At 36.7% G+C, this 26278-nt stretch overlaps 2 protein-coding genes across 9 annotated transcripts; one reads left to right on the top strand and one right to left on the bottom strand.

Moving 5' to 3' along the window:
* Nucleotides 1-67: 67 nt before the first annotated feature.
* On the bottom strand, nucleotides 68-13623 carry LOC121294456 (ubiquitin carboxyl-terminal hydrolase 8-like). Of its 5 annotated transcripts, none has more exons than XM_041218151.1 (20): nucleotides 13571-13623; nucleotides 11600-11772; nucleotides 11306-11450; nucleotides 10620-10705; nucleotides 9447-9594; nucleotides 8797-8848; nucleotides 8164-8335; nucleotides 7702-7864; nucleotides 6947-7091; nucleotides 6261-6532; nucleotides 5608-6006; nucleotides 5084-5176; nucleotides 4791-4871; nucleotides 4288-4550; nucleotides 3773-3997; nucleotides 3440-3650; nucleotides 2052-2288; nucleotides 1626-1768; nucleotides 1118-1250; nucleotides 68-878 (listed from the first exon to the last, which is right to left on the bottom strand). In XM_041218151.1, the coding sequence occupies exons 2-20, from the start codon at nucleotides 11701-11703 to the stop codon at nucleotides 690-692; spliced, it is 3261 nt and encodes a 1086-aa protein (XP_041074085.1). In that variant the 5' UTR covers nucleotides 11704-11772; nucleotides 13571-13623; the 3' UTR covers nucleotides 68-689. The 5 variants fall into 5 exon arrangements, with proteins under 5 accessions (XP_041074085.1, XP_041074084.1, XP_041074082.1 ...); XM_041218150.1 differs by lacking the exon at nucleotides 13571-13623 and adding an exon at nucleotides 12676-12972; XM_041218148.1 differs by lacking the exon at nucleotides 13571-13623 and adding an exon at nucleotides 12711-12972.
* A 161-nt stretch (nucleotides 13624-13784) lies between these two features.
* Nucleotides 13785-26203, top strand: LOC121294458 (GA-binding protein subunit beta-1-like). 4 transcript variants are annotated; one of them, XM_041218154.1, is made up of 9 exons: nucleotides 13785-14021; nucleotides 17392-17499; nucleotides 17736-17903; nucleotides 18696-18890; nucleotides 19088-19229; nucleotides 19879-19992; nucleotides 21135-21311; nucleotides 22240-22367; nucleotides 25039-26203. In XM_041218154.1, exons 2-9 carry the CDS (start codon nucleotides 17392-17394, stop codon nucleotides 25189-25191), a joined length of 1185 nt encoding a protein of 394 aa, XP_041074088.1. In that variant the 5' UTR covers nucleotides 13785-14021; the 3' UTR covers nucleotides 25192-26203. The 4 variants fall into 4 exon arrangements, with proteins under 4 accessions (XP_041074088.1, XP_041074089.1, XP_041074090.1 ...); XM_041218155.1 differs by having other exon boundaries at nucleotides 13805-14021; nucleotides 22252-22367; nucleotides 25039-26201; XM_041218156.1 differs by lacking the exon at nucleotides 19879-19992 and having other exon boundaries at nucleotides 13805-14021; nucleotides 25039-26202.
* Nucleotides 26204-26278: the final 75 nt, after the last annotated feature.

Genomic DNA, 26278 nt, shown 5'->3' with positions numbered 1-26278 from the left:
AAAAAAATATGTCTTTTGTTTTTGTCACTGTACTATTTTGTTACCTCAAAAAAACAACATACCACACTAGGATTAAGTGAAATTTATTCTGCACAAATATTGCAAAAGCTAGCTGAAAATAACATTTCTCTATATATAAGTATTGGAGGATTAAGCATAGCAGTGGATTTTATAATGAACATGCAACTCCCTCATTCACAGCCAAAGTTGGTCACTTAAATACAAGTTTTCTTTTCCCCACTATGTACACAATTAGGTTTACTGTGCAGGATTTGCAGATCAGTATATACATTACATTCTGATCTGTTAATTCTAACATATTCACAGTACAGGAAAGATTAAGGTTAGTTATGTGAAAAAAAACCCACTGAAACTGAGAAAAACAGAACATTTATAGTGTCCATGTAGTTCCAGTAATGCTACCATATAATCAAAATATGAAAGTTAATTTGTATAATATTTTAAGAATACAATTAAAATGTTGCATACTTTGATTGTTCCATCACCTGGGGTGTGGAAATATTAAATATGTTTTTATTTTTTTCTTCTAACAACCCACTAATGTTGTTCATAAGTGGTGCTAGATTATATGATATTGATACTTCTCCAGCTCTCTATCTGTTATTCAGGCAACAGTCATATTTATGATTTACTGAGAGGTGGTATTCTCCAAGGAAAGACATGCAGTTTTAATATGCAGCCAATTCAGGCACTCTGTGGTCTAGTGAGGAGTAGAAGAAGATATAAGCAGCCGAGGACTTTACTGAAGATGCAGAAAGTTCTGACACGTCACTGTCATCAAACTTGTACCACCGTTGCTTTATGGCATTCTTGCAGTAGGCAGTGTAGTGCCCTCCATCCAAGCCTCCATAATGGTTCTGTGATAAAACACATAACAATTTCAGTAAAGCTTTAAAACTAAGCAGAGTTACACATATTTCAGCTGCAGCCAGTACATAAAATTCATAAAAAGGCATTAGCCAACATTTTCATCTATAAATGAGTGTTAATAAAATAATACAATTGTTACTTTGTACTAAATTATTTTATTGACATTTAAAAGCAAAGTGAAATAGAATGTGCAATGCATTGTGTAACTTTATTCAGATCTACTTACAGATACTCCATAGAGGTGATAATTTTTCACGTTATTCTTTGGGCCAATGACGTATTGGGACATGCCCAAGTTTTCCAAGGGAAAGTCTACAGAAGTCTGGAGCTTCTGTTTCCACCGTCCTTCATATGAAAATCTATAAGGGAAGAATAAGATCCATTGATGCATCATCATGAAGTTGAAATGCATCAAATGCACCTAATTACATTATAATAAGAAGCACACCAAAATCAGATGTGTAATTTACATACATTTGATTCTGTTAATTCAATACACGTTCTACAAAGCAGACCATTTATTCGATCACATGGCCCTCTGGTTTAAGCATATGCGGGCTAGATAATACAGTGCACCAGTGAGCATACAAGTACATGTTAGAAGATTCTTGTTGAATTTGTCCCAGTAGGTATTGTATGTGCAGTAAGTGTATGTAGTAGCATATTTGAAAGCTATGCCACAGAAGAAAATCTTAAGAAAGCTTAAGTGTTTACTGTATGAAATTTAGCCTTACCGTTTTAAATGCACCAACAGAATAGGTGGGAGTTTCCAGATTTCTATTTTCTTTGTTGAATCTCTGTGAGTTTTGCAGTGACTGCAAAAGAATCTGTTATTGTCTGTCAGCTTCTCCTCTTTGGAGAATAACTTCAGGCAGTCCTAGAAATGAAAAGCAGTGAAAACTGTTTTGGAGAAAACAAATCTTGGGTGTGTATTCAATTGATCTAAACCACATATCCTAATACAGCAAACACTAAAATCATAAAAAAGGACTATTAATTGACAAATCACATCTCAAATAGTGCAAGTGAGCTTATTTACTGTATTTTCTGGTAGTGGCAAGACACAGAAAGCATCAATTTGAAAGCAAAGCACCCTGCTGTGATGCTTTTCGCATCAGTCCAACTATTAGATTGTTTTTCTTAACCATGTCTTTCGTTACCTGTAGTGTACACTTGTTTGAGGATGCTAGAGGTAATGACAAATACATGAAAGCTTCGAAGGTCCTTGATTTTCTGTGGCAAGTCAGACACTGCACTGTGGATTTGAACTGGCCTTGGAACAGAGCGACAATGATGGACTTGTTGAGCCTCTTATGTTTTTCCCAAGCAAGGTCTGCTGCTTTATTATCGTCCTGGTGGTCAGTGGTTTCTTCTTTGTACCTCTTCCTATTGTCAGCCTGGCAACCAAAAGGATAGATTAGTAATATGCATGTCCCATGCTTGGCTATAAACACATTACAGGTGTCAGAACGTGAAAAATGCTGTGGATCACCTACACCAAATGCTCATGCATACGTTTCTAAGAATTTGACAAGCAGTTAGACATAGCCTCCAAACACATGTCAGCAATGTGAAGAAGCTAGTCACCAAACCATGCACGCAAATACCCATGAAAAGTTCAGGCAGGCAGGTCTGAAAATAAAGCCCAACCAATCAGAGGCCAGAATTCAGAAACTAGGTCATGGTGATCAAGAACTAGCCAAGGAATGTCCGTCCCAAATTTCAACACAATTAAAAAGAGTGGTTCTCAGGATATATCTAAAAAATATTGGTACTCCCTATTTACCTGATAAAGGGGATATGTAGAATTAAGAAAATGATATTTCAAATCAAGACAGACAATGTCTACATTAGGGATTGCGGAGTTATTACAGACAGGACATGAATCTAGTCAGCACTGCACAGCTATGCTACACCCCAAAATCACAGGTACAGGCTAGGCAAGGTGTATCTGTATCATTTGATTTTAATACTGTAGATACAGAATGTTAGTAAAATACATCTGCCATGGAGATAAATTATAAAAAAGCAGATCACAACCTACATCAACTGTATGACTATATCTCTCACTCAACACAGCATACTGTACATTGAGTACCAAAAAAAAAAAGCTATAGATCACACCACCCCATGCAATTTTTTATTGATTACTACAAAAACCATGGCATGTAAAATGTATGTAAATGTTAATTTAAGAATACAGTACTGTAAACACATCTATGTAAGTCACACAATAGATGTTTGTTACTCTCTAATTTGCCATCAAAAGGAAATCACAAAAATAAAAAGGGGAGAATGATACCCATTAAAAAGTTAAGAATTTGTTTTCTTTTAAACTGAGTGACTTCACAGAATTCAATATCTATGTGATATCATTGATTAGTATATTTGTAGCCATGGCATTTACATTTGAATGTATCTGTGAATGCCCATAGCAAGAATCATTATAGTGTATTAGCAGTTTTGAAGACCTAGAAGTGTAACAACCTGGTAGACATATGGCCGCCTCCAATTATTAACAGCCAGCTTAAATATAAATAACACTTACTTTATTCAGATCTTCATGGAGCCCATCCATCAGGAAAAGCAACAGCTCCTGGGAATCCTGCTGTTCATAGCCAGCAAACTGGTCATTGATCTTCCCAATGGTGATTTTGAAATCTCGAGCACTTATGAATTTGTACTGCCCTGACCACAGTGCCTTCATTACTACCCCAAATTCATCTGCTAGCTCACCTTTATGCCCCAGAAAATTTGATCTGTAGACAGAAAATATGAACATTATCTTAACAAGCTACCAAAACTGGGGAGAGAAAATGATAACGACCAAGGTGTTAAAAATGAGACAATGTGAACAGTGACTCAATTTTAAACACGTCACCTGTTAATATCGTCTTGATAATAGTTCCTGTGGAAGTACTCAGCCATGCGGGGCGTGTTGCACAGACACTGCAGGATGGAGTTCATGTAGCAGGTATTGCCGAGATTTCGAAGCCCGGTGAGAGCTGGCCCCAGGCCTCCGAACACAGGGTTCAGGTTACGGATTTTGGCTGCTGAGGGTCGCACAACAATTTCAGTTTTAGTGTAGTCAGTGAGACTAGAGGGCCTGGGGGGGGGGGGAAAAAAAGGTCCTAAGTGAATCTTAATCCCTGCTACTGAGAGGAAATTACTGCTGCTGTGAAAAAAAAAAAACACACACACAAAAAAGTTTATCAGGCTTCCCTATTCATCAATCTGACAGCAAAATAAACTGTCAAGAAGACTTGGATCACTCTGGTATCCTTTTGGTCCAGCAGGCTACTTATTTATTTGACATGATACTCTGTACAGATTTGGCACAGTTGGTTCTCACAGACTAAGCGTTTGTCCCCACTAATGTCTCACCACTCCACGTACTTGGTTTCCCGGTTGATGGTGGGTATCACAGGGACTTTCTTCTTGCCCTCCTCCTGAATGGCCTGGGTGATGTCAGGGGATGAGTAGGAGCGTTTCAGCTTAGACTGCTCCCGGTCCAGCTCTGCCTGGGGGGACTGCTTTAGCTTGGCGGTGGGGGGAGTAGCAGGTGGAGTCACAGATATACTCATCTCAGGCAGGTACATGTGGACCATGTTTGTAGGTGAATGATAGTAACGGTAAGTACCAGTCACTGTGTCCAAAAACTGTAAAGAAAAAAAAAGTTTCAGAAGATTGTAGTAGTCTGGGTCTGGTGGTGGTGGGGGGGGCAGGGGGTCAAATCCATTTTCCTTATTGGCTTTATTAACATATTTACATTTTTTTTTTTTTTATGTGCTGAGAATCTCTTGGTTCTTTACATTTCCCTAGATCACTGGAGTTAACTACTACAACACATTAAGTCAATGGACACCAGGGAACCTAATTAAAAAAATAACTCAAATTACCTTCATCCACCCATGTGGCAGTCCCGGGACACTTCGCCCCATCTCCTCATTTCTTGCCCGTGTCAATGGCTCTTGCTGGGGCTGTAACACATTTAAACAAACTGTGTTTACTTCAAATTGGTTTAACAAAATAAACTTTTCCAATCATTGACTTTATTAAGCAATGAGATTGACAAAAACAGAGATGACTCATTTGTCCTCACCAACCCTTGAAGAGGACATTTCAAACCGAAAGAAACAAACAGTTCTGAAACAAAAAAAGATTGAACATTGCTCTTTTTATTTTGATATACCTTCGGTTTTTCAATGTTGTCTTCAGTATTATCTTTTATAAATCTTGTCTCTCGGCTCCCATTCTCTATGTCATTACTACGTTTCAAAGGAACCTAAATTGGGACAAGAGAAAGCTATAAAATTACTTATTTTTTTAAAGAAATGGATATAATTATGTATTTAATAAAAAAAAAAAGGTCATAGATCTTTTTCAGATCTTGATCACTCATTGCAGGAATGGGGTTGGTAATCGTTCAGAGAGCAACTAACAGCAAAGTGAAATCGGCAGTATACAGAGATTTTTACCTATTTCTTAGTGAAGAACATGCTATTACTTTTACCAACTTCTGCAAAAGAAAATCCCAACAATCACATTAGTTCTATATTGTTAAATAGGGGGAACGGGGTTGTTAATATTTAACGATGTCACCTATGGAAAATTATGCAACTATGAAAACGAAACATGCGTATTGACTGGCAAAATGCTATTATAATGTCTAAGAGTTGGAATTTGTGAAATGAATAATTTTTTTGAGAGACCCACTTTGTTCTCATCATTGGTTGTAATATCAGGAATGGATTCTCGAGAGCTCTTCTGAGCATCTCCAGTGTGCTCCTTGTCCTGCTCTGCATCAAGCCTTTCCGCCTCCTCTTTGAGTTTGCGCTCTCTTTCTTCCTTCTCTTTCTCCTCCTGCAGCTTCTCTCTCCACTTCCTCTCCTCCTCCTCCTCCTCCTCCTCCTCTTCCTTCACCCTCCGCTCCAGCTCCTGCCTCCTTTGCTCCCTCCACTGCTCCTCCTGGTTCTTCTTGTCGAACGATGGCTTTACTGAACGGTCTGGAATGACTGGTCCATTTGAAACTGGCTGTTGGTCCTTGGCTGTGGCTTCATGGTTTGGTCTGGAACTGTCTGGTATTTTAACCGATGGCTTTTTTGTGCGGTCAAACTGAAATTAAAATAAATAAATAAATAAATTGTAAAATAGCAAAAACTACCATATGTACAAAACAGTCTGGAGTTTCAGTGCAATAAGCACAACTGCAATGCATCAACACTACCCACTGGCTATTTATTGATCCGTGTCATGCAAAAATCTGGCTAGATTAGGTTAGGATTTTCATTCAAGTATTTTAAACTAGAACTACAAGCACTCCTTTTGAAGAAGATGAGAACCAACCCTGGATCAAACAGCACACACACCTGAGGAACAACTGTCACTGTTGGCTGCCTGGCGGACACATTCACAGGTTTATCAGCAGAAGCAGAGGGAGACCATGGAGTCAGCTTGGTGATTATTCTTGAGGTCTCATCCAGCTCTTCCACGTCTTTCATCGGAAGCTCTGCTTCGACAGACCCTTTCATTCCATTCAGCTCCAGAGAGGGCTCTGGCTCGGGCGCTGGCTGCGGTTCCGGCTCCGGTTCTGGGGTGACAGGGGCAGGAGGTTCCTCTAAGGATGGATAGCTGAAGTTCACTGTTAAAACACAGAAGAATAGCCTTGCACTTCTACAATAGATTTACAATGAAATTAACAGCTAAAAGAAAGTTTACTACTGAGGCACAATTAATGTAACTGTACAAACATAAATTCACTTTTCTGAAAGTGAAACAAAAAATATACTGATGAATATTAAAAGTATTCAAGCACACCATAGAATAAACAATATAAAAACACACCATGTGGACCATCCAACTCAATGTCCAGTACAGTTACAATACAATGTAACTGAGTATACTTGTACACAATCTACTCAACTTATTACATGATATGCAATGATAAAAAAATACCTGATTATCTAAGATGTACCTAGGTGTTTATTATTATTATTATTATTATTATTATTATTATTATTATTATTATTATTATTATCATCATCATCACACTTACAAGACTTAGGGATTGTTTCTGTCCTTTCTTGCCTGGGCAGCGTGACTTTAGCATTGGTTGTATACATGGGATAACACATAAGCCAGCTTTCATAACCTCCTTCTAAGACGAAGGGCTCACTCCGTAAGATAGTCTGACTGTCCCACTGGAAGAAGACATATAGTGTATAAACCATGGACCATTATATTCACTTTAATGTCAAAGAGAATTTACCAAACTTTTAGGGGAGAACAAATTTTAAAAAAATAAACGTAGTAAAGGCTGCCAGTTTTAAAGTACTGTATATTTTGATTTGTATATTTTGATATTTTGATACAGTTTTTTAAATAATTTCACAATGCTTTTTTGTTCTGCGTGTAGCCATACAGGTGTGCTCATCTGATTTTCAACTGAATTATGCAAGATTCATATAAAGGTATAATTCATTTATAATAAATTCCCAGCCAATATGACCAAATGTGAAACGTTTCTTTACGTATGTGTACTACAAATTCATTTGATGGGCATTTATTAATAAAATATGTTATTGCATTACTGCCAGCTATTCACCCCTTTATTTAAATGTCCTCTCTCACCTAAAGAAGAGACCTTTGAGGTCCTGAAAAACATGTGCTTACTTATACATCTAATAAATAGCATTGTCTTCAAATCAATCACATTTGTTACATGCTGCTGCTTTGCAGTTTATGAACACGACAATGGACATGTTGATATTAACTAGCGTAGGAAGGCAAAGCAAAGCAGGCACTCCAAACCTTAAACAGGGCGTCTTTTAGGCTCTGCAGAGTTGTCCCTAGCTTCAGATCTTTCACAGAGCTGAACCAGTCGAACATAATGATGTAATCCACAAACCCCCGCCGCTTCCACTGCCCTTTGGATTCCTCTGGCAACTTGGCCTCAATCTGGTTTACAGTTATTCTGATGAAACAGAAAACCAGTTGAGCTTCTGACATGACCTGCTTCATAAGTGTGCCGGATTTCAAAGCATGTCATTTAGCAAAATGCATGGATGTACAGTGCAGAAGACAAAGAATACTTCTTAAGTGAGGCATTCAGTGAAAGTGTATCACGTGCAAGTAAACAAGACAATACAATCTTGTCTGTCTTTTAAGCAACCAAAAAATTTCCTAAGCATATCTGAAACCTCAACCTAATTCTCTATAGCTGATAAAAATGTTTTGGTATCTTTACTATTAGGCTTCTTCGTATTCTCTTACCCAGGACTGACAGCCTCTTCAGGAATGCTGATGCAGTTCTGGGTAGACACTTGCATTCGTGACTCTTGGTAATCATTTTGACTCCTTGCATCCATGACAATGACATTGATGCTTGGATCCTGCAGCATTTTGAAGAGTTTTTCAGCTGTGATTCCTCCTGGGGGCACAGTAACTGTCAGGTGAGAAAGCCTAGATCAGTCACATGTGTGACGGCTTATTCTTTCATTTCTTTTCAAAAGGCTGTTTGAACTAATTTCTATTGAGTACCATAAAGCTTCTACCATTACTACAGTTAATCTGTATGCAATAAATTATTATCACATTCAATCTAAAATGCATCTTGCATTTTGATATGCTATGAAATGTTCATTTCTTTTTTTTCACAGATTACATAGGAAATGTCTGTAAATAGCATGTGTGCAGTTTCAATATTCATAGGACAATCCCCCCTTGCCTAGTCTTGCCAAAGGGTTTGTTAAGAACTGTAATAAAGAACAGATTGAAGGGGAGACCTACATAAAAAAATAAGGTCATATGAACAGTAAATAATATCTTACATCATGTGTTTCATTTCCAGTAAAGCAACATATATGTGGACAAATTAAACAGAATTGTATCCAGTCTTCTTCTTACCTTTAGGTGTATCACTTTTTATCTTCTTTGCATTTATTGGATCCCCTTTTATCTAAATCCCAAACATAGAATACATGTTTATATTAAGTATTAATACACAACATTTCAGTCCATCTTTTGCATATTATTTGCAGCTGGTACAACCTGGTCCTCATCTCAATTATAATCAGTTTCTTGGCCTGCACAGTAACAAATTACAAGCTGGAAACACAGTGGCCCTTGATACATTAGCCAACCCCTGTTCCAAGCCAAAATATGCAACAAGCATCTCTGTAAATAATTAGCACCATGGAACCAGGCTCTTGAGAAAAGAAAATATTACAGCTCACTACCCTTTGCTTTCAGTTTTAGAAATCATATTCTAAAATGTGAAGGATGTTAAAGTCACATGTCTCCTATTTCTTCACAATATTCATCATGGTAACAGGGCGGTGCTTATGTGAAATCATTTTGCTTTAGCTGGCAATCATGTTCATGAAAAAAAAAAAAAGATTTAACAGTAAACAAGCAAAACCTCTCTTTGCAAAATGTATTTCTTTTTCATGAACAGGCCCAATGACATCTGCATTCAAAAACAGACTGAACTCACTAACAAAAGCCAGGCATCCCCCTGTCACAGCACCTCGAAGGAGCACACACTCTCACTGTACCTTCTTATTTTCTTTCTTGAAATCTTCCAAGTCCTTCAAGGCACTCTTTCCAGAGTCCTTATCCTCATTTCTGGATTTTTCCTGCTTTTTCTTTTCTTCTTGCCTTTCTCTTTCTTCAAGCCTTTTGCGCACTTCGGCTTCCTCATACCTAAATAGCAAGAAACCATTATCAGTACCTAAATAACTATGTATGTACTTGTTAATTATTTATTAGCACTGAGTAAACCAGCTACTCTAATGTAACGAAAATCAGGAGGATCTGGAATAAATCTAGTAGCTCCTGTAAATAGTGCAGCAGGCGATGAGGGAAAGACATTGTGACAGCTTGGACAAACATCTGACAGGAAGAAATTCTAATTTCAAATGTGTTTATTTAACCAGAACAGAACCCTTGAGATATGCATCTGATTTACAAGGGGGTAGTTGTAAAAGGCGGCAGCAACAAATAACATTATAAAACCAATGGCAAAAGTAGATGAATCATTCAAACACTTCATAAAAACAGCAATAGACCCCACTGGGGCTGGTTAGGGTTAGCCACCCTAGCTAGCAGTATCCAGCACTGAGTTTTCAGATTGAACAAGATGCTGGAGACACCCACTTGAGGCTTCTAATACAGTAAGAAGGAAAAAAAACCTCCAGTCAGTGACAGTGGAGGCGGAAGATTACTCAAGTTTAGATAACATGGCAGAGTCCAAGCAGAGTCCAAGATTAGCATAAAGCAAACAGCAGCTACTTTCATGTAATCAAAATGTATTATTGTCACCAACTCAGTATTTATTCTTCCTAGATAATTTCAAATCAGAACACCAGCATTGTAGCAGGAAGGAGAATGAACTGGAGACAGTGCGATGTTGAGAAGTAAAATGATCTATCTCCTTAGAAAATTTCCCAGAGTTATAGTTTACAAAATAAGAATTCCTTAGTTGATTTACCTATGATGTGCGATTAAAAATATCAAAACACTCAGGGAAATATTGAAAAAAAAAAAAAAAAGTACAGCGATTACTATTTAATTGGTTAAACTGAATATGAGCTATGTACCATGGTGGGTGTTTTAATTAAATAAATAATGCAACACAAAAACTACTTAATGTCATTGAGCATTATAGTGATCAATGAATACAAATAAAAAAAAAAAACAGCTAAAATTGCAGTACACACAAAACTGACCTAAGCTTAAGACTATCTGACAGCTTTTCTGCTTCTTCGATAGACTTTTTAAAGCTTGTTGGTCCAAGGAGAGAGAGGTAATATTCCTAGAGAAATGGAAACGTACAGTTTAACATTACAGGCAGTTTACACAGCAGAGAACAATTAACACACCATACTTTCATAACATTAACAATACTAACATTTAAGGGAAACAACCAACCATCACAAACCAATAGCTGGGATACAAGCAATATGGGGATGAACCTGCTAATTAATAATCTTGCAAGTACTGCTGACAACCACGCTTGGCTGCACCATTCCTCCCTTTCAGTACAGCTTACAATCTGACAGTAATTATTCAATCTCAGGACTAGTTTTGAGTTTTTGGATTACTGTTCCCAGAATGAAAGAAACTATATCAACGCATTCTGTTTATATGCAAAGTAAACCCCAAAAGACTTCCTTGTACCATATTAGCAACAGGATGTAAATGAAAAAAAAAAAAAAAAAAAAAAACTTTGACTGCATTCTAGCTGGGTACAGTTACTGCATGAAAACAATAGAGTATGGCGATTTGTCATGCCTTCAAGCTAAAGCTATGTACAACTGCAGAAATACCAAAACAATACATTACTTTATAATTCATGTCACTCATATTCCTATTGTATCAACCCTCCCCTCAGGACAAAAAAGGGTCACTCTACCTGCTGCTGCTTGAAGTCTGGACGTTTTTTAATAAGCTCATAGACAGACAGATACTTCATATAGAGGACATATGCCTTTTCTTCATCTCTGTCTAAACGACACTCCTCTGCTGTCTTAAAGATTTTACACGCGCTCTGAACGTAGCTTGAAAAAAAAAAGGGTGTTAGGCAAAAAGTGAACATTCCTCAGTATATTCTGAGCTCAGAGCATGATGAGAAATGAATCTCAATTTTTTGCAAGACATGTACTCGAGACAGTGGAAAAACTTTACAATATCTGGAATTGCTACCTACCTTCTTGTATTGATTTTGTCTGCTCTAATCTCAGCCTTCTTGTTTAGCTCACCCAAACAGGAGGAGAGGTACAGCTCCTTCACACCAGAGGATACCCCTGGCATGTTTGCAAATATTAACTGCCAGTACAGAATTACTTCACATATTCCTCTACTAGCTCATGCTTGAGTTAACTGCAAAAAAGTAAATGAAAAAGCATCACACATCTTAATTTTTCTCCTAAAGCTCCACAGTCCTTATCTGTTAAAATGCAAAATGTACCCAACAATTACACAGGCCAAATGAATCAATTAATATTCCATTATATACACTATTTGCTACCTTATACTCTAGTTATGCATGCCTGTGTTATGGTGTGTATGAAGGTTACTCCCCCTAAACCAAGTCTACCCAACAAAAAACACATTTATTTAAACAGCAAAAAAAAAGGTAGCCCTTCTGGTTATATAGCAATTCGCAATGTCCGTGCCAGGCTGCCTTATCAAGAAGTATATATGGCAGTCCGGCTCTGGCTGTAACGATACAGCATTCAAAACTGACACCCCATAACGCGATATTACGGTTCCACCAAGTATAAATGCATTCTAGGCATTAGACAGACTTCAATTTTGTTAGGCAGCAGCAGAAAGGGACGCGTATAGAGTCGTATTACCATACTGAAACGTGTGATTTAAAACAAATACATATCTAATGCATGGCTGCTTTAATGGATACAGATATTTAAACGGACTTCACATAATGCAAGGCTAGTTTCTGACTCGTTTTAGGGAAGTCTGACTACCCCCAATTACACCTATACAACACAATATAACATTATTCGCAGCTATATCAGTATCACGTTTATAATCGTTCAATCTATTCCGATCCACTGCATGTACAAAACGCAAGTAAACAAATATGTAAAATCTCTATAAAGGCTTCAGCGCTATGCCCAGACACACAGGGGAGATAACTTGTAGTTGTAGGGCCTTAAATGTAAACAATATCAACAACATTACACAGAAAGACGCAGACCACCTTTTTCAGCTTGTTTGAATCACACGACACGAAAGCATCATCATTCTTTTAAAACTTACTTTTTAAAAAAAAAGTGTTTTAAAAAATCACTCACGCAGCATTTCTCAACAATTAAAAGTTGCCAGCCTGTGTTTTTGTAACTCAGCTGATTTCCGGAACGAAACTCTTGCGTTTCTGTCACACACAGCTCTCGACGTCATGGAGTCAGGAGGTGGAGATTCAAACTGGAGCAACTTTATACACCATGTAGCACAACATATCAATAGTTTTGCTGCATGAAGCAGGCATTTTACATTCTCTAAACTTCAATTTGACATGGAAACTCTGACTAAACAGCTGTGCTTCAAATATGAACTCGTCTGTTCTCAACAACACTCAGCCCATTCAATAACGTCACCACTGGTGCCAGGCACGGTTTAATTAATTTAACCCACAACCGGGTCTCTGAGCTGTACATTAGGAATATGAGTAAGCTCTCAAAATACATACGAACACAATTGCCCTTTCCATATTCAGATAGAGTCAGGACAAAACTAGGATTTCAAAGCCTAATTTTGACTCTTACGCAAATTCCGCAAAACCTCATTATTCATTCAAAACAAAGGGATTTGTACTAGAATACTGCTGATTGTATAAAACGTACGTTGTAGGCAGTACACATTTTCCAAATGTAGGCTATTATCTGTAGTGCCTATTTTTTAATTTGCAGGTTTACACATCTTGATTCGTTTTACTTTATAACTTACAATCATTCCCAGTGAATTTAAAGCATAAACATGCGCTTAATGTTAATGTATCACCGAGGAGCCCAACCTTTTCAATATTCAGATATACTGATGTTTTTTTTCAAATGCTCCCCGTTTTTTACTAAATATTTTAGATGGACCGTATGTATAATGTGTTTATGCAAAAGTGAGTAGCACATTCTGGAAAACTCCACAGTTTATACACTACCAGGTTCCACCCAACTCAACCTCCCCCCTGCTTCTGCTCGCTTTTGCTACGCAGCGCCTCTCCTCTCTGAGAGAGACGAACGGCGCATGCACATTCTGAGAGGTGTATTACTCCGCAAGCACATATGTTGATTTAAATTTAATATATATATAACAAAAATAAAATACACATTTTAGGCTGTTTCTGCTATTAGGAATTTATAACGTATTTCACAGTGTTCTTAAAAAAGGCGACACCTGGTAGACAATCTTACAAATGCAAATATTATCCAACTGAACGCAGGCGCCTGGTCGCACTGCTCGCTCTGTGCACATCCGCGCAAAATACGGGGACTTTTCTTTTGAGTAAAAAATTGGGCGCCGAAGAGACGGCATTATAAGAAAACCCCCCTGTTCCCCCCACAGCTGCCTGCGACTCAAAGTATTGCGTTTCGATCGATCCCGACTGCAAGGTAAGACTTGGGTGAACGCGTTATCAATGTGTCAGGTAATAACGAATCTTTTCCAGGTCAGTGTCGGGGTATTTTGTGTGGCCCTACCGGATGTGGAAGTTGATCTCTTTGCTGGTGAAAAATAATTCAACTTCCCCCGGAACCCCGATCATCCGACCGGTTTCCTGTTTATTGCATTAACTCGCCGTGTTTCCGGGGTTCCAAGAGTATAACTTTTTATGTTTTGTGGCAGCATATGACCTGTGGTATTGTTTTCGTTTGGGGCATCGTTGTTTTCTGGGGGATAGGAGGGGTTGTAGTGTTATCAAAGAAAATGGAGGCCTGCGCTGTGAGGTGACCAGAGGAGCAATGGCCTGATTCAAATTTATTATCGGGGCTCCCACTGGCATGCACTGGGAAAGAACTAGAGACAGACCCTAAAAGTGCTATTATCACTATGTTCGTGGAAAAGAAAAATCAAAACAAGCATAATAATTGTAAAATAGAAGCGCGTCATTTATGAATATGGGGGTGCTGTTTCACAGAACCAACCCTGCACGCCCTAATTTCTTTGTCGGTTCTATCTCTACCGCATAGAAGTTTGAATCTGAGATTGAAAATTCAGTCAATTGCCACAAATAAACACACGAAGCTCAAGTACAACAAGCAGTTTTCTTTGTGAAATGGTCGAAAATAAGTGTCTACGTGGTGAAGGCCGTGGTCTTTAGCTTTGTTTACACACCACGAATTGCAGTTTCTTTGTATCCACAAACTGAGTGAGGCGAAGTGGAATTTATGATTGATAATTATATAGGCCTTTGATTTGAACCCCCAAATACCCAACATTTTCTTCAAGAGTGATGCACTCCTCTCTCTGAACAGCCTTCTTAAATATAAAGGTTTTCCCTCCGTACTGCCAAGCATAGTCATATATACAGCCTGTCTTACTGCGGCAGTTTTTAGTTGTAATATATACAAATTAAGTACGTACATGAGTTTCAGTTTTTCATTAATTATGTCCAGACACTTTATTGTTTCCAGTAATATCCCTCCACAAAGCAATAGGAGTAATGCAATTATACTACAAGTTCACAGCCAATACAGGGAATTATATTTTGCCTGACAACTCTTTAAAATCAAGCACTGTAGGTTTGATACATTTTAGTATTTATCTAAGGTGATTATTACAGTTGTAGTGGCCCACAATAAAAATAATAATTCTACCACTAAAGTTCTGTTTAATTAGCTGCCAAATTCTTCCAAGGTTTAGCTTTTGATTCACATTTTTTAGGCACAAAAAGCAGTCGCTTCAACTGAAATGTTAGGGCATATGCTTCCACCAGCTTAAAACCTTATTGTAGTTAGTTAGTTTTTTCTTTTTTTTTTTAGTACAAACAGGCATTACTTCTCCTGCTACTACTTGCAGAACAGTAATATGTTATAAATGGCATATGAGAGCTCTACAGAGTTTATTATAGACCAGGAGGCAAAACAACAATAAAAAGAGGACTGACTCTTAAGTGTCTTATGATGAATAATAACTAACAATGCACAGACATAAAAGTATTTTGGATTAAATTATTGGCAGTTCATGTATTTTCAGTAGTCCTAACCATCTGTATGAGATTCTTGTTCTGTTCCTTATGGACACCTACTGGTGAAATATACTGAGCATCAAAAGAAACTTGTCACTATTTAACACATTTATTTTCTAAAAAAAATAAGGTATATAAATGACGGACATTGATAAAATGGCTTATTTTTAATCACGCCATCATTCATCCTTGACCATGACTCGCTTGATTGACTATGACTGAAGCATATGCACTTAATCATGTAATTAGTGAGACAGTTGCTTGGACACTGGATATGGAGTGATTTCAGCTGTTGAGTTGCAAGCTTGAATAAAAGCAATAAAGAAAAGCACAGAAAAAAAAAACAATGTGCCACATTTGTCAAGAGAGCAGTGCCTTCGTGCAATCAGCCTGTTGGAGGCTGGATTAGGGCAGCGTACTGTGGCTCGTTGTCTTGTGTGCTCACAGCCAGCAATTTTAAACCTGGTTAAACAGTATAACCAGACACACACTGTCAATGACAGGCCACGAACTGGGAGACCAAGAGTTACAACACCTACCCAAGATCGACAGATCATTTTGCAGCATCTTCGTGATGTCAGTTGTTAATCGGCACAATAAAAAGTCACTGCACCTGCTCTAAAACAGAGTTTGTCATTTTTCAATCGCATCTCGTGAATTTTGTTCAAATAGAAGTGAGAAGTTTTTTGATGCTCAGATGTATGTGATACGTTTCTTTTGATGCTCAGTATACATTTACTTCTTAAATGTTTACATTGCAATCTTCATTATAAGTATATTATTTTATTGACCCTGACATGAAACAAATATTTCATTCTAACACAGAGTGGCCTTATGTTGGATTGTTTTAACATAAAACAGACTGGTACATTTATATAGGGTTGTGTCAGACTCGGTTATAAAAACAACTGGCCATTTTGAAATTGTGCTGTGGAGAGGAAAAAAAAAAAATCTCTGAGAAAAAGCTGTTTTTAGTGTTCCTAAATGTTTGTGGTTCTTAGATGTGGCAATTCGTAGATAATTGAAACAAAGCCAAAGGAATCATTAAATCCAGATAAAGATTTAATTTACAAGATTAGTCCACATGTGGGTGCTGCTTTATCGAAAGCTGTAGAATCTGTATGAATTTTGATCAAGCTAGGTTTCATCTCTTAAAAATCAAATGTTTGTCCTATTTGGTTGTATTTTAAAATTGATTTATTGCATAGATGTATGGAAGACTTTTACATACATGCATTTTGTATTTATGAAATGCATGCACAAAAGGAAAAGAGAAAGCATGCTTGATTAATTTAAGAACAGACAAATAACAGTAGCAGGAGCATGCTAGTCTAGAAAGTATTTTTATTGACAACAGCTGAGTCCAGGGTCATTTTCTACTTTAAGTATGTGTAATGCAGTGCATAAACCTTGTCTAAACATATCAATCTAGCAAAAGAAGGTTGTCTTTAAATAAAGAGAGGGATGATGAAATACATCAGAAAGATTTTGAGAAATGCGTTTAAACTGGTCTCATCAATTGTAAAAGAGATTTTTCAATTAATCCAATATACATAATCATAAATTAAAAGTAGTTTTCTTAGTAAACATCTGTTTGTACATTATTTTGGATAGACATTTGGTCACCGTTTCCTAGCCTTATAGTAACGAATGACCCTAAAGTGAAAGTTATTAATATGGAATAATGTAGAAAACCAACACCAATAAAACTTGAAATACTGCTGCTTTAAATGCTGTTAAGCCTCAGGATGGTTTGTCCTGAAAGGCGCTATATAATGTAACTGCTGCTTTTGTAGATGTCCTTGGTGGATTTAGGCAAGAAGCTTCTAGAGGCAGCACGAGCCGGACAGGATGATGAGGTCCGTATCCTAATGGCTAATGGAGCCCCGTTCACAACAGACTGGGTAAGTGCATCTTATGTCTTATAAACTGTACAGTAGCTGTTAGTGGGTAATTTAAAATTAGCTTAATTTCATTTTAAAAAGAAAGTACATCGATTAAAAAAATAGTGCATTATTTAGCTGGACAGCAAATAATGTTTGTAAAATGTAACTATAAAACTGTGTTGAAAAACAGCACCCCATATTAAAATAGTATGTGGCTTAGAAATCTATTCATTTTCCTTTGTTTTACTTGGCAGCTTGGAACGTCTCCCTTACATCTGTCAGCACAGTATGGTCATTACTCAACCACAGAAGTACTGTTAAGAGCAGGCGTGAGCCGGGATGCCAGGACTAAAGTGGACAGAACCCCCTTACACATGGCGGCTGCAGAAGGCCATGCTCGGATAGTGGAGGTGCTGTTAAAGGTAAAATGCCAGATGCCACTCTGTATGCACAGTTTTTTTTTTTTTTTTTTTTACTGAACTAAAGCATTTGACAATCTAGAAATTGCAATGGTTATAGTAGGGGTCATATTTCTGTTAGTGTACAGATCAGTTTTGTTAAACCAAATTGCTGACATGATTCAGAATGGCTCTAAACTGACCTGGTGGAAATGGTCGTAAACAATGATTTTTTTAACATGCAAATGCATGCACTTTTATTATGTGCCACCATGTAGGCCTACTGCACAATGTTCAATAGTATATATTCTTTTTTTCTTCTTATAAACATAAACAAAAATGTCTGTATTATATTATTCCCAGAGCTTTTGTACTGTATGTTTTCCCTGTATATTGCATATACAGTAATAGCTGCATAATACCATGGGTTGAAGCTTTGTGCATTGTGGAATCACCCTGTTCTTTCAACATTTAAAATATTATTTGAATTGTTTGTTGGTAATTTTGAAATACAGTACAGTGTGTGAACTAAAATTCCACAATTAGAAATAGCATTAAATAAAAGCAGTATTTAAAAGCGCTTACGTAAACTTGGGTTTGGCATGCTGCAAAAGAGCTTTGATGTTGTAATTGTGTGCAGCACTTGTCCTTTTAGATCACTGTATTGAATCACACTGAAATAGTAGATTCCTACCAATAAAGAATGCCCAATAATATGCTTTCATCATCCATGGCTCTGTTCCATTTGTAAGCTTGCAGAATTCAAAGAAAACAATGCTTATATTGATGTGCCCTGTGTCATGCATTTATTTCTAGCACGGAGCTGACGTCAATGCAAAAGACATGCTGAAGATGACTGCCCTTCATTGGGCGACAGAACATGGTTACCAGGAAGTAGTGAACCTTTTAATAAAGTACGGGGCTGATGTTCATGTCCAGAGCAAATTTTGCAAAAATGCGCTGGACATAGCAATTGACAATGCAAACGAAGAACTTGCAGAAATACTTCAGGTAAAATTATCAACAAAGAATACTGCATGTAATTACATTAGTTGTATTATTAAATATATTGTTCTTTTTTTAATTAGCATAATTCTTGTTGACTCCCCATGGTTATATTGGCAGTGGTGCTGTCTGTTGTTTTGATTTTGTGTTTAGTAGTACAAAGCTGATTTATTTAATTGATGTTTGTTTTTCCCACTTTGCAGGTGTCGATGCAAAACCAAATAAATACAAACCCAGAAAGTCCAGATACAGTAACAATACACACAGCAACACCCCAGTTTATAATTGGTCCAGGTGGGGTAGTGAACCTGGCAGGCTTGGTTTCAGCAGCTAACTCCTCAAAAGGTATTATACAGTATTTCTTGAAGGAGGTGCCGCAGTCAAACCTAATTAAAAAGATGCCTAAGTTCCTTTTATGTGTATTAGGCTCAGTAGATTGGAAATAGTGCTAATACAACTATATTTTTGAAATGTGGTAAGTGAGCAATTTTCAATATACTGTAGCCATATGTGGTAGTTATTAACCCCCGTCAGAAATGCGTAACCGTAGTGCCATTAAACGTGTTGAGGACATTCTTTAGCACAACTTTATTAATAGTATAAGGATCGGGAAGTATATAAAAGGGTCTGTATGTTAGCCTGGCATTTTCAAATCTATCTAGAGTAGTGCTTATCCAGTTGTGATGAAACTTGGTAAAGACATGCTTTAGCACAAGTTATTGAGAGTGGTGCAAGTCCGTTCGTCTGTCTGTGTGAACAACGGTATGTGTCACACTTTATTTGTATGTTTACATACTGTGGATGTAGGTCATGGTGATCTACACGCTGTAATCGTTTTTTTCTTCAGCTATAGATAGTGTCGGCTAATAAACGGCATAATGCAATGTTACATTATAGTCGCTTCTGTTTTTTGGAGAGAAAGTTACAAAGGATTTTTAAAGAAAAAAAAAGGTTTATTTATAGAATGGCTAATTTGTATCAAATCTCTTCTTAGATGAAGCAGGTGTGTCCACAGTTCAGTTTGGCAACTCATCAACTTCAGTGTTAGCTACATTAGCAGCTTTAGCAGAAGCATCTGCACCTTTATCCAATTCATCAGAAACTCCAGGTACGATCCATTCTAGTTGTTTAACATTCGATAAAGACTGGTCCTGATGTTTATATGAACGACGGACTGAGAGGAAAGATACTGATATATGTTAGCAAGCAAGATATCGATCTGTGTTAGCAAGGTAGTTTAGTTACTAGTTCAACAGCATGCGCAGTCCGTTACTCTTTCGTTGAAGGACATGTCTAATGATTCAGTGTGGCTTGTATAGGACTATTGCACTGGAATCAAAATAAGGCTACCTGCTGTGTTTAGTAATAAGCTACACCAGGACTTTGAAATAATACATTAAAGTGAATGTGATCAGTGTTGCTGGAACGCAGGCGATGTAACTTTGTTTTACGGCTCTAGTAGGGAGATAAGCAGCAACAGCTCCATTCTTGATTTTTTTTTTTTTTTTTTTTTTTGCTTTTTTGTTTTAAATTGCTTATACTGTATTGAATAACTACTGACCTTTTTATTATTGCTTTGAAGAAACTTACAACTGAGTGGAGTGGCCATTTAAATATAATTGTGTTTTATAAGATGAAAGCCAGCTCATATCTGATCTTCATGTCAGCAGGGTTTGTGAAACCACTTCCAGTATGGTTTCTATGTAATATTCCAAGGCAATTACAGCAAATGGATGTTTTTTATGTTGCTGTTATCAACTCTGTAGCCTTTGAGCCTCTGCATTATCTTTTCTTTTAATACATTCTTGTGTATGTGAACAGTTTTTTTCCAAGTAATTTTAAAACAGACTCGCAGAAATATAAAGCCATACTTGCTGATATTTAAAATCTTATATTGAAACATGGCCTGACAAATGAAGTGGTTGTCTTCAAAAACTTCTTATAAACCAAGAAAGTCACTTGCAGTTGGGGTTTAAACTGAAATGAAGAAAAGCACGTGGTGATGCTCAAATAAAATGTAATAAGATTTGTGATGACTATGCCCTTTTTACCGTACAGCACAGTCCTTCAAGTTGAGTCACAGTTGGATTTTCTGCAATACTACTTTGTACAACATACATTTACTGCACATGTTATTATTGACAGCCATGACTGCTTTGAAGTTAACAGTGCAATACAAAATTAAATGACCATTCACACAGAGCATTTGTCAATGTAACTTGAATGATTTATTTGTTTTTCATCATTCAGTAGTTGCAACAGAAGAAGTCGTAACTGCAGACTCAGTGGAGGGTGCCATTCAACAAGTTGTCAGCTCTGGAGGACAGCAAGTTATCACTATCGTCACAGATGGCATTCAGCTAGGCAATTTACAGACAGGTGGAATGGGCCAGCCCATTATTGTGACAATGCCAGACGGACAACAAGGTAAATCTATTGTTATGATACATGTAAGGTGAAAGTGGTGTCTGTTGTTGCTTTCAAGTTTTTGATAACGCATATGATTTTAACCCTTCGTGGTCCTACGTCGGACCAGGTCCGACATTACAATTTTCCCTTTCCAGTCCAATGTTGGACCCTGTTCAACATCATCAAAAAGCATAGGTCTCTAGTCGTTTTTTCTCCGGAAAAAGCAGAGAAACCTTTCAATGGCCGAGTGAGACCAGAGCTGAATGAATCCAGCGCTCAAAGAATATCACAGACATTTGCAGAGTTTTTGAGATGTTATAGTTATAGGATCGCATTATTTATTGAGTGATCAGGAGAGGATTTATCAGTATGCACGTCTATAAAGAGGACTATGAAAAAGGGGTGGCGTTTGGGTGGAGATGCAGTGCTGATGTCCTTTTGTTGTGCAGGGCCTTTTAAACCTGTTTTACTCTGAAAGAAATTATTTTAAGCAGTGTGTGTGAAAATAAATTGGACCTGACGTGCCTGACAAGCACTGAATAAATGGACTGCTAAGGGTTAAACATGAGAGTTGCTCTGCTATGAAGTTATGCAGTAGTACTAAAAAGAAGAGTTGACACAAGAGTAGACTTGACTTCTGATTTTCTAACTACTTTTGTACTAATGGATATCTTGTGATTGAGTGTTTAAAGTATTATGGATGGACTGTACTATTGTAACCTGTTCTACAATGGTAATTGTTTATTGCTTCTTGACAGCTGCTCATTCAAAATGTTGTAAATCCCTGTACTCATTTCAGGGATAATTGGCATAATATAAGAAATTATTTGGTTAGCAAAAACAGGTTGATTTATAGTACAAAACATTTGCGTACTTAATCCCGAGAAGTATGTATCTATGCCTCCATTATAAGAAGAAAACTAGCCTGGTACGAACTAACGTATAGCATGTTTCTCAGTTTTAACAGTCCCTGCCACAGACATTGCAGAAGAGACTGTAATCAGTGAGGAGCCATCAGTTAAAAGGCCGCGCATAGAAATCATTGAAAACCATTCCGAAACCACAGAAATAGAGGTAAGAACAGTTGCTTTCCTCTTTGTGTTTGTCATAATAAATCACACAAAGAATAACTTCTGCACTAACTGGATGAACAGCATACCCCTGCAGTTGGTTTTCGGTTTTAAGGGGGAGCTGGCGATCTGACTTTAAATGAAGGCAGTCCTGTTTTTTTTTAAATTCTGAAAGATCGTGTTCTGTTGCAAATTACCCACAATCTCAAACAATTGTGATTACAGGAAGTAAAATAAACAACTATATTTCTGTTCCAGGCAGCAGACAAGAATGGAAGTAATGAGTAATATGTACACTAGAGTTTAATGTAATGCTTTAAGGCTGACATGTTTTCAGACTGCTGTTCTATATAATAAGTACTCTCTAACCATACCATTTGCATCTTGTGTCCTGTAACTTGCTCACTTTCATTAACATCCCTCTTGCTCCTTTCTACAGCAAGCATTTGACTTATGGACAGTTTATTTATTTACACATAAATACAAGATATGTGTTGTGGCCAATGTACATTACATTACAACAGCTGAGTTTAAATTCAGGAATTATTCTGGACCCATGATTCTGTGGGACAGGCACTCCAGGGAAGGTTGGTTGTTTCAGTAATTCAGGAACATTGTATTGCAATAAATGAGTGATCCAGGCTCTGTGTTTTCTAAATTCAAGAACAAATACGTCAGGGTAGTAGCTACTGGACACCCTTACTTGGAAACGTGTGTTTTGGTATGTTGGGCAGTCACAGAGATATATTTAGATGTGATTTGTTTCAGTTGCACCTACAGTACACAAGGGAGTTGACCCACTCCTCGTCACACTAAAAGGAATCAAATTAGGGTGGATGCATGCATTTACTAATCTGTGCGAACTTGCTTACCCCAGATTTTGCTGTTTTTGCTTACCTGTGTGTGCATACTTCAAAGTGCCAACAGCAGTCTGGAACTCCAGCTTGAAACCCTACATGCACAAACTGATAGTTATTCAAGTGTAATTTAAAAAAGCAAAACATTACATAAAGAATAGTAAGTTGAGCCGTAGAGACTAGAGGTTCTATGGGTTGTAACTTTATTCAGTCGTCATTTTAGGTTCAATGTGCAAACTCAAAGTAATCTAGTGGAGACAGTGCTTGAATTAGAGGAGGAAAGACATAACTAGAAGAATGGAGATTAAAAAAATGACAAGATATACTACAGGATGCATGACAGAAAAGAGTGCCCGGCAAATATGAAGCAGACTGTTACTATAGAGAACTTGTATACTATTTAAAAAAAGTAAAAAGGTGTATGTGTGTGTGTGTGTGTGTGTGTATATAATATATATATATATATATATATATATATATATATATATATATATATATATATATATATATATATATATATATATTTTTTTTTTTACATTCTTACTTTTTTTTTAAATTAGAAATAACCTTAAGCAATTAATAGCAATATAAAACACTTTTCTTAACATTTATGTAATGTTTCCAATAAAATACACATCCTGAATATGATTTATTTATTTATTTATTTTCATTTGGCATCTGGTTTGATAAATATATTTTTTTGATGCAGATAAATGTAAATTATTGGAAAACAAATTTAAATGTCATCTTCTAACCTGATGTAAAAGCTGTAACTTGTTTGCAATTGACACGGCAAATAAATAAATAAAAAAAAAATAATAATAATAATTATAGGATTTGTAAATGGGTCCAGATACCTATTATAAATTTAAAAAGTGAAATAAATATCAAAGTAAATATGATTATAAGCATTGTCCAACAAAACAAAGGGATCAGCTAGCTGTCTATTACATTATTAACACTTTATTTATGCATCGTTCTGTGATTTCATGAGAGAGAGAATTGTTTCTTGGAATCCGTGGTACTGATTTTGTTTTGTTTAGGGACACATTGGTTATTTATTTATTTTTAATACGCAGCCATAAACCAAGGCCCGTCCATGCATAGAAAGGGATTCCTGCTCTGTTTGAATGTTAGCTGACAGAAATAGATGTTTTTCTGACAAGTACTTGGTGATAATAATGGCCTATTTTATTTGAAATTTCAACTACGGTATTTCAACTAAAGAGTAAACTTAGAAATAGACCAGAAACAGAAAAACGTCTCTTTATTTAGGCAATTTAAAAATTAAATGTTACAAAAAAGATACTAAAGCCTTATAATGGTAATTGCTTTTTCTTTCTATGTTAGTTTCAAAGGGAACTATACAGATCACTATACACATAATTAATCAACATCTTTTTATTAATCTATTAATGTAAGAAGGATCTATAACTGCTTTAATTCCAATGTTTGATTTTTATTTGAGAAATTGTAGCGAAAAATGAGGTGTCTATTTAATTGCCCTAAATAGCAGCTGATCAAAATACTGCCACTGAGAATTACAATTTGTGCACCAAGGCAATACAAGTCATACCTCTAACAATGCATGCATGTATATCTGTAAGCCCCAGGGAAAGCCCTATTTAGATCCAGCGGTGTTAAGATGAATCGAGTAGACCTCGTTTTCAAAGCCTCAGTTATTTAAAGTATTTTTTTTGTCCCTGAAGATTTAATGAACTGTATTTTTATATCTTTTGAGACCTCATGAATAGACCTGTTTTTAGGGGTAAAATGGGACATTTCATGCAAGGTTTTTACTTTCATCATCACTTACAGGAGAAAGAGACTTTGCAGAAGCAGTTGGAAGAGGCTAATCGTGAAGCTCAGAAATATCGCCAGCAGCTGCAAAAGAAAGAACAGGAGGCCGAGGCCTACAGGCAGAAGCTGGAGGCCATCACTCGCCACCAAAGTAATAAAAAAGCTGTATGAGTCCAACACAGGACTGAACTGAGAAGGTTACACTTGATGTCAAGTGAACCGCTGTATAGGAGAAGAGGTTCAAGGTTGTATGTAAAGAAGGACGTTTGGATGTTAAATCCATGATACACTTTTATCACGAAGTACAATAATCTGTAAAGCAAGTGATTATTGTCACTAAAAGGACAAGACCAGTGTGCTGGATCATGCAGTTGTATTCATGACAACCATTAGGAAGTACATTCTTTTATAGGCAGTTGAATAACACATGGACGATTTCTCAGTTGTACAAATTACTTCCTGCTTCCTCCCACAAATTAAACTGGTTCATTCTAGGTTTAGTGTTTTCTTAAATATATTAAAAATAAATAAAAAAAATGTTTGCACTACTTTGAAGCCCAGATTAAACTAGGTTACTGGTTTACGTTTTGTCAAAATAGCTAAACCCTTACTTTACAAATATAGCAAACTAAGCTTGAACAGTCACATTTTACTTTTGGGGAGTCATTGATGTGATCCAGGGTACACTGGATTGACCCATGTATAATGACATCTCTCAAAATCCCAATGGCTTTCACTTATGGAAATTTTCGATTCCCAAATGCATTTGGAGGTCTACAGCACTTTGTCACAAACTGGAAGCTATTGAGGCTTGTGTCAGTCTGAACTCAATCACAACATTGGCATCATTGCTTGTACTCATCTGAGGTATCCCCAAAACTTTGAGGCTTGTAATTAAACCTTATATGGTTTGAGAATTAAGGAACAAAGGCTTTACAAATGCAGGCCAGCAGGAACAGCAGCCTTTAAAAAAAAACAGTGGAATTCTACTTACAAACAGTATCACCTTAAAGGGGAAGTAGTTTAACCACAATAAATATTTTTAACCCTTTCCTTTCACAAACACTAAATTCAAAACTAAAAATACCAAGACAGTAACCTGACTACAAATTCCATGATGTTGTATCCCCCAATCCCATTTAGGTTTGTATATTGGCAATGTTTTATATATATATATATATATATATATATATATATATATATATATATATATATAGAAATAAAAATAAATGGAAACGCCAATGTAAAGTCACTTAAT

This window comes from Polyodon spathula, chromosome 19, assembly GCF_017654505.1.
Source record: "Polyodon spathula isolate WHYD16114869_AA chromosome 19, ASM1765450v1, whole genome shotgun sequence".
In the NCBI taxonomy this organism is placed as follows: domain Eukaryota; kingdom Metazoa; phylum Chordata; class Actinopteri; order Acipenseriformes; family Polyodontidae; genus Polyodon; species Polyodon spathula.
Note: the sequence above shows the minus strand (reverse complement) of the source record. Positions and strands in the feature narration are given on the sequence as shown.